This window comes from Pongo abelii, chromosome X (genome assembly GCF_028885655.2).
Source record: "Pongo abelii isolate AG06213 chromosome X, NHGRI_mPonAbe1-v2.0_pri, whole genome shotgun sequence".
Lineage (NCBI taxonomy): Eukaryota > Metazoa > Chordata > Mammalia > Primates > Hominidae > Pongo > Pongo abelii.
This window is the reverse complement of record NC_072008.2, coordinates 129,358,962-129,372,921: the sequence shown is the minus strand read 5'-3', so window position 1 is coordinate 129,372,921 and position 13,960 is coordinate 129,358,962. Positions and strand designations below refer to the sequence as shown.

Here is a 13,960-nt window from a genome sequence, read left to right as displayed (position 1 = left end):
TAAGAGTACTAGGACATATATGTTATGATGGCATAGGAAAGTAATTGGAAGTGTTTTTGAAGGTCAGTAATCCTGAATTTAGGTACTTCTGTGGGAGGTCAGTTGTGGAGATGGGAGAATTGAAGATCAAGTTTAGAGCCAAGACAGGCCTCTGGAAAGGAGTCCCAAAGGGTGGAGGAGACAAAGAATGGGAATGGAAGATCCTAAAGTTAAACTAATCTAAGGTTTTGGATGTATGGTTTTGCTTAAGCTAGGGGTCTGCGCCTGACTACATTTGCAGTTGGGGTGAGGAGAGGAGCAATCCTTCGTGAAAATCACCAGTAAGGTGACTGTTACATCATTGGCAAAGCTTCTAGGGGAAGTCAGTTAGTGAATAACTTCTTGGCATCTGCATCCAAGTAAATTTTAAACATCTAGCCAAAGCACAGAAACAGAATTCTTTCTTTACAATTTTATTTACAAAATGTATTAAAACTTTGTACAATACCTCATGGCAATGAGGCTCTGTAATTTATGCCCACACATGCAATTTACGCTTTTATAGCCATTAGTTTGCTTGGCAATTTTTCTGTTCACTGAAGTACAGCTTTAACAACAAAAAGAAAAGAATTGGAAAAAAAATCCTCAAGTGACTACTGCCAAACTCCCATAGCTTGAAGTTAGTAGCAGAAATTTGAAGCAATCAACGTTTTTTTAAACATGCAAGTTTTTTAAAAAATAACAAACCAATTTACCCGCCTCTTCATCTCAGTGAAGTTTCCTCTCTGAAAAACTGATTTGAGTTAATAAACATACATTTTTCTTTATACAGTGCCTATGAAAACATTTGTGTGTAGGTTGGTTGGTTTGTTTTATACAACTTCATGTTCACACAGCGTGAGCTTCCCGCGCTGGGACATTATAGCATTCATAAGTTGAAAATCACAGTTTCATGAAAACAAAACAAAACAAAAACACAACAGCTTTCTTTTTTTGTTCAATACCATTTGAAATTTGACAAGTGAGTTGTTTGCTTATGACACCATTTTTGGAATGAAAGTTTATATTACACTTTTCTGGAAACATTTCGTTGGAACGATACTTCTTCCTTTCTTTTTTGAAGACTAGAGCAAATATGCAGCGAGTCAACTAAGCATCTAAGGGTCACACTTGGGAAATGAATGCGAGCTCCTAGTTTTTGCAGTCTGGAAACTTCCCAATGCACGTTACTGATGAGAGCAAACTACTGAACTACAGGAAGCATACGTCGTTATATAGGAGGTAATTAGTGAGTGGAGACTATTTCTTCGGACTGTTCTGATGATGCCAACGGCAGGTATGCAATTAGTTACTTGATAGCCCATGGAGCAGTGGAGCGATCTGAGAGAGTCAATAGAGAGACTGCTCCAAGCAAGGATCTGGAAGTGATGCTGAGGCCCTCAGATTAGCAGTAGGTTTGGGAATGCATTTTAGTCTTTGCAAACTAGAAAAGGACACATGCAGTCCAATGGAGAGCCATGGGCGGTAGCAGGCAACAGCGAGTAGGACAGACCTAGCAAGAGTAAAGTCAGACTGAGAACTGTGGTCTGAACCTGCTGTCCCGCCTTGCAACGCGGTCCTGTCTCCGTGGTGTACACTTGAAAGGCATACTTAGCAGAGAAAGCCGAGCTAAACACAGTGTTGTTTCTGAGATATTCTAAACACATCTGGGAGTATAGGCAGCATTTCCCTCACCTCAATGCTAGATACTCAGCTCTATTGACTTAAAATGCACACTGAAGCAAGAAAAACAGATCTGTGAGCTGAAATTCCAGGCTCCTTGGAAAGCCCCGGGATCCATTTTAGGAAAGCACCAAGAGGTATCCTGATAGTGCCCCGTCCCTTGCTACACACAAAGTCAATTTCGAAAGCTCTGTAAATCTCTTCTTTGAGTGGGAAGTTATCAAAGCATTTTCACAAAACCATTTCAAGAACACAGAGAAGTCATTGTTTAGTCCCTTTTCCAAAGTGTTTGAATTTTCTTAAGTGTTGCATTTACATTCTAAAGATATACACATTTCAGCAACATTGAAAGGAAATAGGGTGCACAGAACATCACCACCAACAGGAAATACCAAAAACATCTGGTCAGCAGATCCTAGAAGAAATGCCAGTCCGTCTTCCCAAACACTGGGAGACAGATTTTTTCTTTTTAATCAGGAAGAATTAATTTTTTTAGCTTAGATGGGCCTCTTTGCTGAATTGGAATTTAAATGTGTGTGTGTGTGTGTGTGTGTGTGTGTGTGTGTGTGTGTATTAAAGAACATGGTGTTTGTATACTCTGCAGTGGTATCAAAGAATGGCTTTTGTTGAATTGACTTAATAAGATTTTTTTTCCCATACTGGAATCTTGCATGTCCATTTTTGTTGGTTTTTATTTTAATTATTTTTTTTCAAGCAAAGCAAAAAGATTTCAATGATGGTTTGCATTGTCGCGAGTCTCAGAGTGTTCCATAAGGCACTGAAGGAAAAAAAAATCAGTTTTTCCTATTGAAAGGTCATTGCACCATCAGCAATATTCGTGTCATGCCCGACACCAAGGAGAGTGAAATCTGGCTCAGGATCCTTGAAGCAGCCACGTTTTCAGTGATTTCCTCTCATCACATGCCTCCAGTAGGAAGGGATCTGCAAAGGCAAGGGGATATTTAAATTTGAAGGGGCTTCCTATTAGGAATTGAGAAGTTTATAATGGCTCAGTCTATCCTGGACAAAACTATGGCTGTTTTCTGAAATTGGCATTTCTGGGGTTGCACCTCATTTATTTGACTGGCTTTAGGTGACAGGTCTGGTTACATTCTCTACTATATGTATTGTACTAAGGAATATGCAGGTGTTGCATGAAGTTTAATTCAAGGCTTTAATCACTTATGATGTAGGTATACAAGAAAGTTTCCATGGCATTTTAATACAGATATTCACAAGAACTAAAAGAGTGTATTCTGATTGCAGAACCTATGACAAAGGATTATTCACCCAGGACAGAGGGTAAACAGTGTTCTATGGCTTACTGAATTGAAATCCATTTTAACTGTGAGAAGAAAATATTTTGCTTATTGCTAGAAAGGTGAGCAATTCTTTCTCTTAATACCTACAACCTTAGTTATTAAAGCCTGAAAATAGCTCTGGGACTTTAAAGAGACAGCAGATTCCAGGAAGAGGCCAGAGCAGTGATACCCATGAAGGGGACTTGGCATCAGTGCGGTCTTTGCCCTGACATATTGGCCTGATTGAAATGCTGATAGTGTCTTCTTTTTGGAGGCACTGACTAGTGCAGGGGATTCATTTGCCCCTGACTCTGAATACTGTAGGACACTTTCTTACCTCCTCTTCAAGTTTACATCCCTCTCTTTATCCTTTCATTTTGCACTAATGAAACACTTCTTTTTCTTCTAAGCTAACACTGAATTTTATCCCCAAAGAATGACATAATTATGATCTACCACTGGCCCTGTAGTAAAAGTATCTGTAAGAAGAATGTCAAATATGCACCTGAAGGCCAAAAGCATCCAAGGATGGTAGAATAAGACTAACATGAAAGTAGACAAACCTCTTCCTTGGCACCCCTAAGTCCTGAGTCATATCTATCGCGGAAGCTTGGAGAAGTTTTGTATCTGGCAGAAAGAATATAAGTCTCCCCCTGTCTCCCCAGTGGGCATGGGACATCATTAACTAGTGGCATGACTTTGGGAAAGGAACCCAACTTCTCAGTGCCTCTGTTTCCTGCTTTAAAATGGGGTCAAATGAACTATTATCACTGAGGTAAAAGTCCCTTGGGAAAAAGAACATCATCACCTTGGTTATCCAGAATGCTTTTTTTTTTTTCTACTTAACATAAAGTGAATTCTTTTCAGCAGCAAAATGTCTCTAGTAAGCATGCCTATGCATAGGCTACAGAAGGAAAGTGGATCACTTTGAAAATGGGCTGCATCAACAAAGCTAATATTTTTAGGATGACTAAACAGAAAACTCCTACAGGAAAAATGAAAATCTTTTCCCCTAATTTCAGTCATGTTGAGGTCTTGTAAAGGACAGAGATTTCAAAAAATATTTTTGAAGAAACCAAAGAAGCCAGAAGTAGTTCTGAACTGCAATTAGGAAATTAGAAATAACTTCCTAAAACAATTAGCACAGTCAACCCTAGGGTGCAGTGAATCTGGAGCACTTGATGGGCAGTCACCTGCCAAGGTAGAATATCCTCCCAAGCGGGAGGATACACTTCCGGTGGCTGGTCAGTAACCCAGAGAGGTACCAGGTAGTCAAGAGGCTTTCTGCTCCCTAGTGGGAGCTAAACATGATCTGAGGCCGAGGCACATGTTCCCACAATAAGCCCAGTAATCCTGATGTGACTATCACCCATAGAAAATGAGAAATGACTCCCTCATCTTTCAAGGATGCCCTTTTATTAACCAGATTTCACTAGATCATATTTTTGCAGGTGATTTGCCCTGAGTCATTTTTCCTGAACAATTACTGGTACTATAAACCCCCAAGGTGGGCTCTGATAATTAGTAATAGAAGTAAAATCTCAGGGTGCCTCTTGATGTCGGTGCCCCTGGATAGACCCTGACAGATTTAGGCCAACTCAGAGAACTGGAAGCCTAATAACTAGGTAACAAATTAGAAGTCACCAGGAGATATTCCAGACCTTCTTGGGAAATAAAAGATGACTGGGTGAAGATCTCACTCTTCACTTAACCAACATTCCCCTAATCACATCACCAAATTGGCTGAGGACAACAGAGAGGTTTCAAAGCAGCTTGCTTTATGCCTCTTGACTAACACAAGTGAGGTTTTTCTGGCATCATATGAGGCTTTTCTTCTTGTCTGGAGACTTTGTACAGGCTTGGAGGACAGATTTGTTTGCAGACGCTCTTCCCAAGCTTTCTTTCACCCTGGAGATGGTTGCCAAGGTGCTAGGTAATTGGGCTATAACCACATTGGCATTGGAGTCTATTAAAATGTGAGTGTTGCCTCAAGTAGCCTGAATTTTGCTTCACAAAAGTGGATCAACTCAGATGAGTAAAGGAAAGCCAGAAGTTGTGGCATATTAGTTTCTGAGACTTTCCCCTCAGGTTTGATGTTCCAGGCCGCCACTTTTGGATAGCAACATTATGTCCTAACAAAGGTTTGCTGATCCCAGTTTCTTTCCTTTCATTTCCTTTCAGTTCCTCCCTCCCTCCCTCCCTCCCTCCCTTCCTTCCTCCCTTCCTTCCTTCCTTCCTTCCTTCTTTCCTTCCCTCTTTCTTTCTTTTCCCCCCTCCCTGCCTCCGTCTCCATCCTTCCTTCCTTCCCTCCTTCCTTTCTTCCTCTTTCTTCTTGTATCTCTATCACTCTTTCTCTCCCTCCCTCTTTTCTTCCTTCCTTTCTTTTCTTAATTTACATTCTCTGAGTTTATTTTCTCTAGAATCTTTCTACTCCTGGGACCAGCAGCATCTGCATGACCTGGGAGTTTGTGAGAAATGTAGACCCTCAGGCCCCATCCCAGACCTGCTGGATCAGGATCTATATTTTTATAAGGTTCCCACATGAGTTGCATGCACACTAATGTTTGATGAATACTGCTCTGGGGCTTTAATAAGAGTCTGAGGCTATAGTAATTGGATAGTAGGGACATAAATTCTCAGATGGAATAGTTGATAAAAAGAGTCTGGAGGTCATGTGACCCTGAGCCTTGATGTAATCCTGTTTCAGAAAGATTCTTTCTGGGGAAAGTAGGAGTGATTGAATATTTAATCTTGTGTGGAGTGCATAAGGAATGGGGCATATGGAGGCTTGGTGAAGTTTCTCAAGACTTTTTTTGTGGACAAGTGGAACAGAAACTCAAGATCTGCTCTCCGTTTGACAGGACCCCATTAGGATTTCAAGTTTCCTGGAGGACATCAGGCCATGGGTGGTTAGAAGTAGCATGGTTTAGCAAAGATATGGCTATAGGCAGAAGAAGGGCTGGGTTCTAGTCCCAGAACTGCCACTACCTAACTGTGTTGCCTTGAGTAACTCACTTCATGGGCTGGGTCTTACTGATAACTGCCTGATCCATCTTATCTCAAATGAGCCAATAGATGTGAGAGCACTTGGATGACTGCTACACAAATTTAAGATGTATTATTTATTTGGATGCCAGCACCTCAAAATTTGGGATAATTAAGTTAGATTGAAATTGCTCATATCCAGCAAGCCTGTTTATGTGTAGGCTACAGAAAGAAAGTGGATCACTTTGAAAATGGATTATGAATCATGTATTAATATTATCCTATAAAAACATATGCCCCAAATTGTAATGGGCCTATGGCACCTACTCAAGAGTAAAACATTTTAAGCACATTGAAACATTAAATGCTTGCATGCAAACAATGCAATTACAGATGAATCCATGCATCATACATCCACCAATGCAAAGGGAACACTGTCAGCGGATTGGTGCAGTGTGCTGAATATGTTGTGGCAAAAGGCAGGAAGAAAGAACAACCAGCAACTTCACTGGACAAAATTATGTTTTCCATGACCAAGACAAATGATTTATTTGAATGAAATATTATTTAAAAATTGGCTAAATGTAAATCCACAGTGTGAACTATAAGAAGGCCAAAACACAAATGCAGCCGGGCACGGTGGCTCACGCCTGTAATCCCAGCACTTTGGGAGGCTGACGCAGGCGGATCACTTGAAGTCAAGAGTTGGAGACCAGCCTGGCCAACACGGTGAAACTCTGTCTCTACTAAAAATACAAAATAATTAGCTGGGCATGGTGGCACGTGCCTGTAATCCCAGCTACTTGGGAGGGTGAGGCGGGAGAATCGCTTGAACCCGGGATGTGGAGGTTGCAATGAGCCGAGGTCGCGTCACTGCACTCCAGCCTGGGTGACAGAGTGAAATTCCGCCTCAAAAACAAAACAGAACACCCCCCCAAAAAACCCCAAAACAAAACAACAACAACAACAAAACACAAATGCACTTGTAGAAATCCCAGCATATTGACATTTACTCATGAGGTCAAAATTGCCTAAAATAAGGGGTATGAAGTTGCTTATTGTTCTGTTCCACTTCAGATAGGCATTTTAGTGATGACAGATGCACTTTAAAGTAACAAGACTATATTCTTTTAAACACATGCGGAATAGAGACATTATTCTAATTCGAGCTTGCATTTGAACATTCTGAATTATTGGTGGTGTTTGTAGTTGCCAGAGTCAAGGTGGCAACACTCAGGTTCACTGAAGTATGAATTAGGGCTTGGCTAGCAGCAGGGAGCCTAGACTATCCTTTGATAGACACTTACCTGTGCACCAGTTCCAAGGAAGGGACAACAAAAGAACTCAAAGCTTAAGAAAATTATCTCAGACTTATACACTGTTTACTTAAAAGAACCACCTCTCCCTATGGAAGTGCTGTATTACTTGAGGTGGCAGTGTCTCACCTGTGTACCTAATTATTATTATTATTATTTTTTTGAGATGGAGTCTTGCACTGTCGCCCAGGCTGGAGTGCAGTGGCACGATCTCGGCTCACTGCAAGCTCCACCTCCTGGGTTCACGCCATTCTCCTGCCTCAGCCTCCCAAGTAGCTGGGACTACAGGCGCCTGCCACTATGCCCGGCTAATTTTTTGTATTTTTAGTAGAGACAGGGTTTCACTGTGTTAGCCAGGATGGTCTCGATCTCCTGACTGCGTGATCCACCCGCCTCAGCCTCCCAAAGTGCTGGGATTACAGGCGTGAGCCACCGTGCCCGGCCCCTAATTTTAATATCTGTTCCAGAGCAGCTGCTTTCTCTAGAGATGCATTGTCCAATACAATAACCACTGGCCATGTGTGACTACTGAACATTTGATATGTAACTAGTATGAGTCAAGATGTACCATAAGTATAAAATATACCCCAGATTTGCAAGATTAGCGTGAAGAATGTAAAATTTGTCATTCTTTTTTTTTTGTATTGATAACATGTTGAAAGGATCATATTTTGGATATATTGGGTTAAATAAAATATATCATTAAAATTAATTTCACTTGTTTTACTTTTTAACATATGACTACTAGAACATTTAAAATTGCACACATGGCTCATGTATGTGGCTTGCATATATTTTCTATTGAACAATGATGTTCTGGAGAATTGTATTTCCTTTTGGGTCACAGACCACAATTTAATTACAACCATTCTATTAGAAAAGCACCACTGCCTGACAAGAAAGCACAACCATTGTTTTCAAAGAATCAAATGGTTGCAAAGAGACAATGCTTTAAACAATAAACCAAACTAAAAAGAAAAAAAAAAAAAAAAGAAAAAAGAGATTGACATACAGTAATGTAAAGCTGATTAGTTTACTAGACCTTAACCGTACCCCTAGATCTTAACACTCTCTGTTCCATACACGTTGTAGCCTTCTCTGTATGTAGCATAATTCTGCGTGTTTGTGGCAGGAGCAGGCTTAAAGTTTTGGGTGTTCTTTGTGAGTTTCATGCGTTTGGACTCTGCCCGTGATTTGTAACAGAATTCTATCAAAGCCACCATCATGGCCAGCCCCAGACCTCCGACAAGTATATAGAAAACGCCTGCCACATTGCTCAGGCTCAGAGCGCTGGTCTTGTCCTAAGAGAAATGAACAACGTGATTAGATCTTGGGGAAAACAAAGGCAATGGAACATTATAATATATTACAACAGTATAGGGGAGTTCTAAATTGTAAAACAACTAAACATTGATGTAAGTGTTATGACTCAATTCTGGCAACTGGCTAATGTTTTGCAATGACCAGCAAGATGGTAGATTGTGCCTCTGTTAACAGTCTTGATCCTCACCTAAATGTCCTTTCATCTTGACTCCTTACGTCCCTTAGTGCCTCAATATGGTGTTCAACAATTAATAAAACAGCACTTGGCCATGGGAACAAAAGAGTAAACACAAGCATAATTTATTCCTCTGCCAGCCTCGATAAACACCATTTGCCAGAGTTGAGCTGTGACATAATCTCTATAAATGTAACACTCTTTTCATTTGGGAACTTGAAGCACTCTTTCCCCTCTCTGCCCCGCAACACCCCTTTCTCCCTTGCTCTCCCTGTGACAAACTTTGTGAACGACTAGTCTTTAAGATATGACATGATAATATTAGAGGTTCCTGCTATTCTTATCTGAGGAGTTATTTTGCAAGGGTTTGCTTAAAAAGGGTTAACTCTCCTCTTTCCCCCAGTGGCTGAGAAAATGCTCCCTTTGGAGATTGGCTGCTAAATCTTCATCCTAGTTAAAATCAGGGCAGCAAGTCTTTGTGTTGCTGGAACAAGGGCACAGCACAAAGAATTGGCTCTGTTCCATTTTCCTGAGAGTTTAAGGAAAGTGTCAGGTGGATCCATCGGGTCCTAGATTGGCTCCATACAAATCAGAAAGCTTTTCCAGGAGGCTGATGATTTTTTAAAAAATCCAGCTCATTTTTAACTTTTACTCCAGGGAATGTAGAGAATAATTTTTTAAAATTACACTTATTTTCTTTCTTTGTAACAAGGGGGAAGAATTGAGGAAGCCGGTCAGTGACTTTCAGGTCAAACTGTGCAAATCTGACTAAGCTATCTGCCTGTATGAAAAAGCAAAATCTGAACTGCTGAACAATGGAAAGAAAAAAGTTGGTGTCTTGAGCCCTACCTTGAGGTAGGACACACCAAGGGCCAGGAGTCTTTCTTTGAAAAAGAAATAAAATAAAATAGCATTTTGTAGTCTTTTTAGAGGGAATGTAACCATTTTGCTGCTGAATGTAATTGAATGGAATACCCAAATTGTTAAGCCAGTGAACTTTGAGCATCTTATTTAAGTGACAACACAGTGAACAGATGATGGCCATTGCAGACACTTAGCACTCTAGTTCAACTGGTCTTGGTATCATTTAAATAATTAAAAGTAAAGACAATATGGCCGTGTCCTTCTTATCGTATTTTCATAGAAGCCAGTCCTGTACTTGTTTACTTTAATAAAAGGTCCAATTGAAATTGAATTGCATTCAGAAATGGGGTGTGGGAATGCCTCATATTCACAACAACCTTGCAAATAGTCACTCTTTTAGGATGAATGACAGCTAGACAAGTAGTAATAATTTCTGTCACATATGAAATATTGGATTATCTCTTTAAGGAGGCTGGTGAGGCTATCTGCAAGGATGTTCCACAGTCCATTGGGAAATAGACCAATTTCTGGTAACCCTTCCTCTGCCATTAGATTTTTATATGTATGTGATATTTAATGGGGGGAGAGGTCCTTTGACATAACCCATGTAAGCTGTGACAAGAAGAACAGTTTCAAGTTCCATGTATTATTTAAGTTTCACAAGAGTTATAGAATTCCCTGATGTGGGATGTAGAAAACCAGTAGCAAAATGGTTCATTGCACGGGGAAAATGAGTGGCATTTCATGAAATGAATTAACTGATACCACGATATTAGTCTAAAAAAAGGAAAGGCGAAAATTGAAACTAAAAAGAACTTTCTTAGGGGAGTGAAGGGGGGCAGGAAGGAGGCGGGGAAGAGTGTTTCATGCTTATCAATGTGATGTTATCCTGACAATGTATACCTTTAAGGAGCATGCGACTAAATTTTAAAAGTATTACCTACAGAGATTCAAATGACACCTTTGGAAGAGAGAAGTGTGACAGACTTAGTGAGATTCGAGATCCAAATTAATGCTGAACTCAATACAACAGCAGCTGGCAGGAGGCTAATCATTCTGCTTACAGAGACCAGTCTTTGTTATTTATTCGTTTGACTGTTTTCAGATGGGATCGACATAATATATTAATAACCAAATGCATTTATAACTACAAAGTCTCTGACACTGTAAGAGGTTAAGAAAAAGTACTGTCACAAATAAATCTTTCTTTTTTTTGGTTGTTGTTGTTGTTATTGTTATTATATTTTCTCTTTGAACTTTTGAAATGTGAAATACAGTAAAACCCCCTTATAACACAGCTCGTTATTTTATAACTTTGGAAATGCAATAGGCCAGATTGAGTTTCCTAATCATAATGACTGTTCTATAGCGTCAACAATTGATGTCATGTGGCAGGCCTCTGAGGCTGGCATTTGTCTTATTCCTTTAGCACTGTTGTTATAAAGGGGTCCCACTGTGTCAGGGAGTGTGTGTTGGGAAGGAAAGCCGTTTTAGGGTAGAAAATAAACAGTGGGTCAAAATGTGATTGCTAATCAGTACAAAAAGACCTTCAGCGACTGACCTTACTCCCGGAGTCCTTGGCTCCACATTCCCCCTTATCGTACCACCATTTGTTTTTCAGCTTGTCTAAGATGCCTTGTTCACTGAGTTTCAATACTGCAAGGTTTACAGGCGTTCTTCACGTGGGAAATAACATAAATAACATTATATTATGTTATTTTATGTTATTCAAGCTTCAAACTACTTTAAAACTATAGAAAGCGATAAAGCAGGGGGCCCTGGCCACAGAGTAATTTTAGACACTGCAGGCAACCTGAGCATTACCTTATAAAAAGTTAACACTACAGCAACGCTATATTTACCAGGGCCTGCCCATATCGCTTTGAGTAATCGGCACACACTGTTAAATAATGAGGATAGAAAAAAAGGCACTCCTCAGATAGGCTGTGTGTGGTGAGGAGGGTCTCCCCTCAGGTGACAATCGTCGGCGGCAGCTTGCAGTAGCTTTGTGAAGGAGGTGTGTTAAGTTTGATCTAACTGGGTGTCTTGTTGTACTTCCAGACAGAAAGCAAATTTTATGGAGGAGTCGGGAAAAGGACAGACCCAGAAGGGGAAGTGTTTCCATATTGTGGACCGAGACAAATGGATAAATCCGAACAGAATTGAAAATAGATTCTACATAAATAACATGCCTTCTAATTAATTGTGCTTTATCACACAAGTCTGTTGCCCAGCTGAAAATGATCTCAGAAAGAACTGTACTACGTACATGTTCTTACTCCACAAACATGTAGTCTAAATTCTTATGCGCATACTGGTCTTAGTATTAAAGGTATATTGTGGACCTCTGTTTTGGATAAGGGGAGTATTTTCAACAATGTAAAAACTGGTCTATGGATTGTTTTTGAGTTATTGATTGGCTGTCCCTCTGATATGGCCATATGTCTGTGGTCAACTTAGATCACCAGAGGGCAAACGAGATTGTTTGAAAATGGATTATTAATATGGCAGGACCTAAACCAGCAAAATGACTCTGCCACTGTTGGGTAACGCTGTAGAGAAATAGTTTAATTGTTCTAGTAAGATAAGACTTCCTCAACTAAGAGGCTAGTACATATCCCCAGGAGGCCAGGCCACTGCTCCTTAGTCCTTCACTGCTTAAAATATAAGGACTGCATTCAGAGCCACTGGGCAAGTGCCTGAAACCCTACTGGTTCTAGGATAAAGATTTTCTCCCTTATAAATTTCTTCAGCTGTAAAATGGGAATAATGACCTTTATCCTGTCTTTCTGGAGCTATTAGATTTTAAATGAAGAATCTTTAATGACTTTGGATAAACAATGCACCATGTAGAGAGGGTGTCATAATTCTGAGGCAATAAACTGTTCATATTCATGGGAGCAATATTGCCAAATATTAGTGCATGTTGGTCTGAATGTCACTAACTTAAAAAGAGGACAGCAGAAAAATTTATGGAACTGTGAACATGCCGTAAAAATTTCTTAGCCTATTTTGGATAAGTTGGACCCACTAACATATCCAGTCACTAATAAGACTTGCTATAGTCACAGAGATCTGGTCTCTATCATACAAAGTCCCAAAACCTGTTTCCTTTCTTCCTTCATTTGTTGTTTAAAACAGAGGGGCTATCTTATCTTCAGATAGTCTGAGAATCATTTAAAAATAATGCAATTTCAGAGTACTTGCGGTTTGAATAACTATAAATCTTTAATATCAGGGAGGTGACTTTCTTGGTTAGCGTAGGGCCTGGCAGCCAGAATATTTGGATTTTGTATCTCACTAGGAAATTGAGATCCTTTTATACTTTAAACAAGTTCCTTCAACCAATGCTCGGAACCCCAGGCTTCTCAAATGCTAACCAGTTGCTTGGAATGCAAAGCAACAAAAATATACTCAAATAAAACTTTGAGCCTCTTTAAGATATTACTGGCAGTGAAAGTTAAGTCAGGCTTTCAAATGACAGACAGGCCATCGATGGCCCTGAGTTTAGTGTTGGCACTGCCTTCTCCTCTATTCTCCACCGTCTGATGCTTTTCTCTCTCTTCCTCTTCCCTGTTGTTGTCTCATCACTACCACTTCTGCAATGCTATGCCTTAAGTCAGGCACTGGCACCAGGCTCAGCAATGTGGCAATTAGCTCAGGATACAGGGGAAGATGCTTTCCAATGGCATATGAGTGACTGGGCTCATCAGGACCACAGGAGAAACTACAAAGCAAATTCTTCCTCCTTTCTGTGCTTCCTCTTTTCTTATTGCAAAGGGCCCAGTGTCCTCACACTGCTACCTGACTAAGCCCTTACCTGGTCCTGTCCTCCCTCCGGGTAATATGTTCTTCAAATTACGTCGTTCAGTTTCTTCAGTACTGCTGCTCACCAGATCTTAGGAACAGAGCAGTCTGATTAAAGGTACTCACACTAAGGTCTAATAGGGATATTTCACTGCCCCTAGAGATCCTAGTTTCAAAAGAAATTTATCAACCCTTAAGTGAACTACATTCATAAAAGTGTGGCATGTCAGTTTAGAGCAGTTGTTCTCAAAGTGTGGTCCAGGAACCCCCGGAGGATCCCTGAACCCCTTTCATCAAAAGATCTGTGAGGTCAAAACTATTTTTATAATAATACTAAGTGCCTTTCTCACTATTATTCCTTCTTGATATACAGTGGAGTTTCCTGGAGGCCATATTACGGGTGAAATTACAATAGATTGATTGAAGAAGCAGAAATGAGAATCTCATTCTCTGTATTATACCAGATATCAAAGAGATTTACAGAAATA

The 13,960-nt window shown here is 40.2% G+C and overlaps 1 protein-coding gene across 5 annotated transcripts in view; it reads right to left on the bottom strand.

The window, feature by feature from the left end:
* Window positions 1-451: 451 nt before the first annotated feature.
* GRIA3 (glutamate ionotropic receptor AMPA type subunit 3) overlaps window positions 452-13,960 on the bottom strand; it is a 308,174-nt gene continuing 294,665 nt past the window's right edge. For 3 of the 5 annotated variants that reach the window (XM_063721254.1, XM_063721253.1, XM_009235218.4), the window contains exons 16-18: window positions 11,227-11,341; window positions 8,357-8,604; window positions 452-2,643 (exon numbers count right to left, since the gene is read on the bottom strand). In XM_063721254.1, coding sequence (XP_063577324.1) covers window positions 8,359-8,604; window positions 11,227-11,341 — 361 coding nt within the window. In that variant the 3' untranslated portion in view covers window positions 452-2,643; window positions 8,357-8,358. Of the gene's footprint in view, window positions 2,644-8,356; window positions 8,605-11,226; window positions 11,342-13,960 lie in introns of those variants that run through there. The other 2 variants (XM_002832071.6, XM_054545019.2) reach the window with 2 other exon arrangements.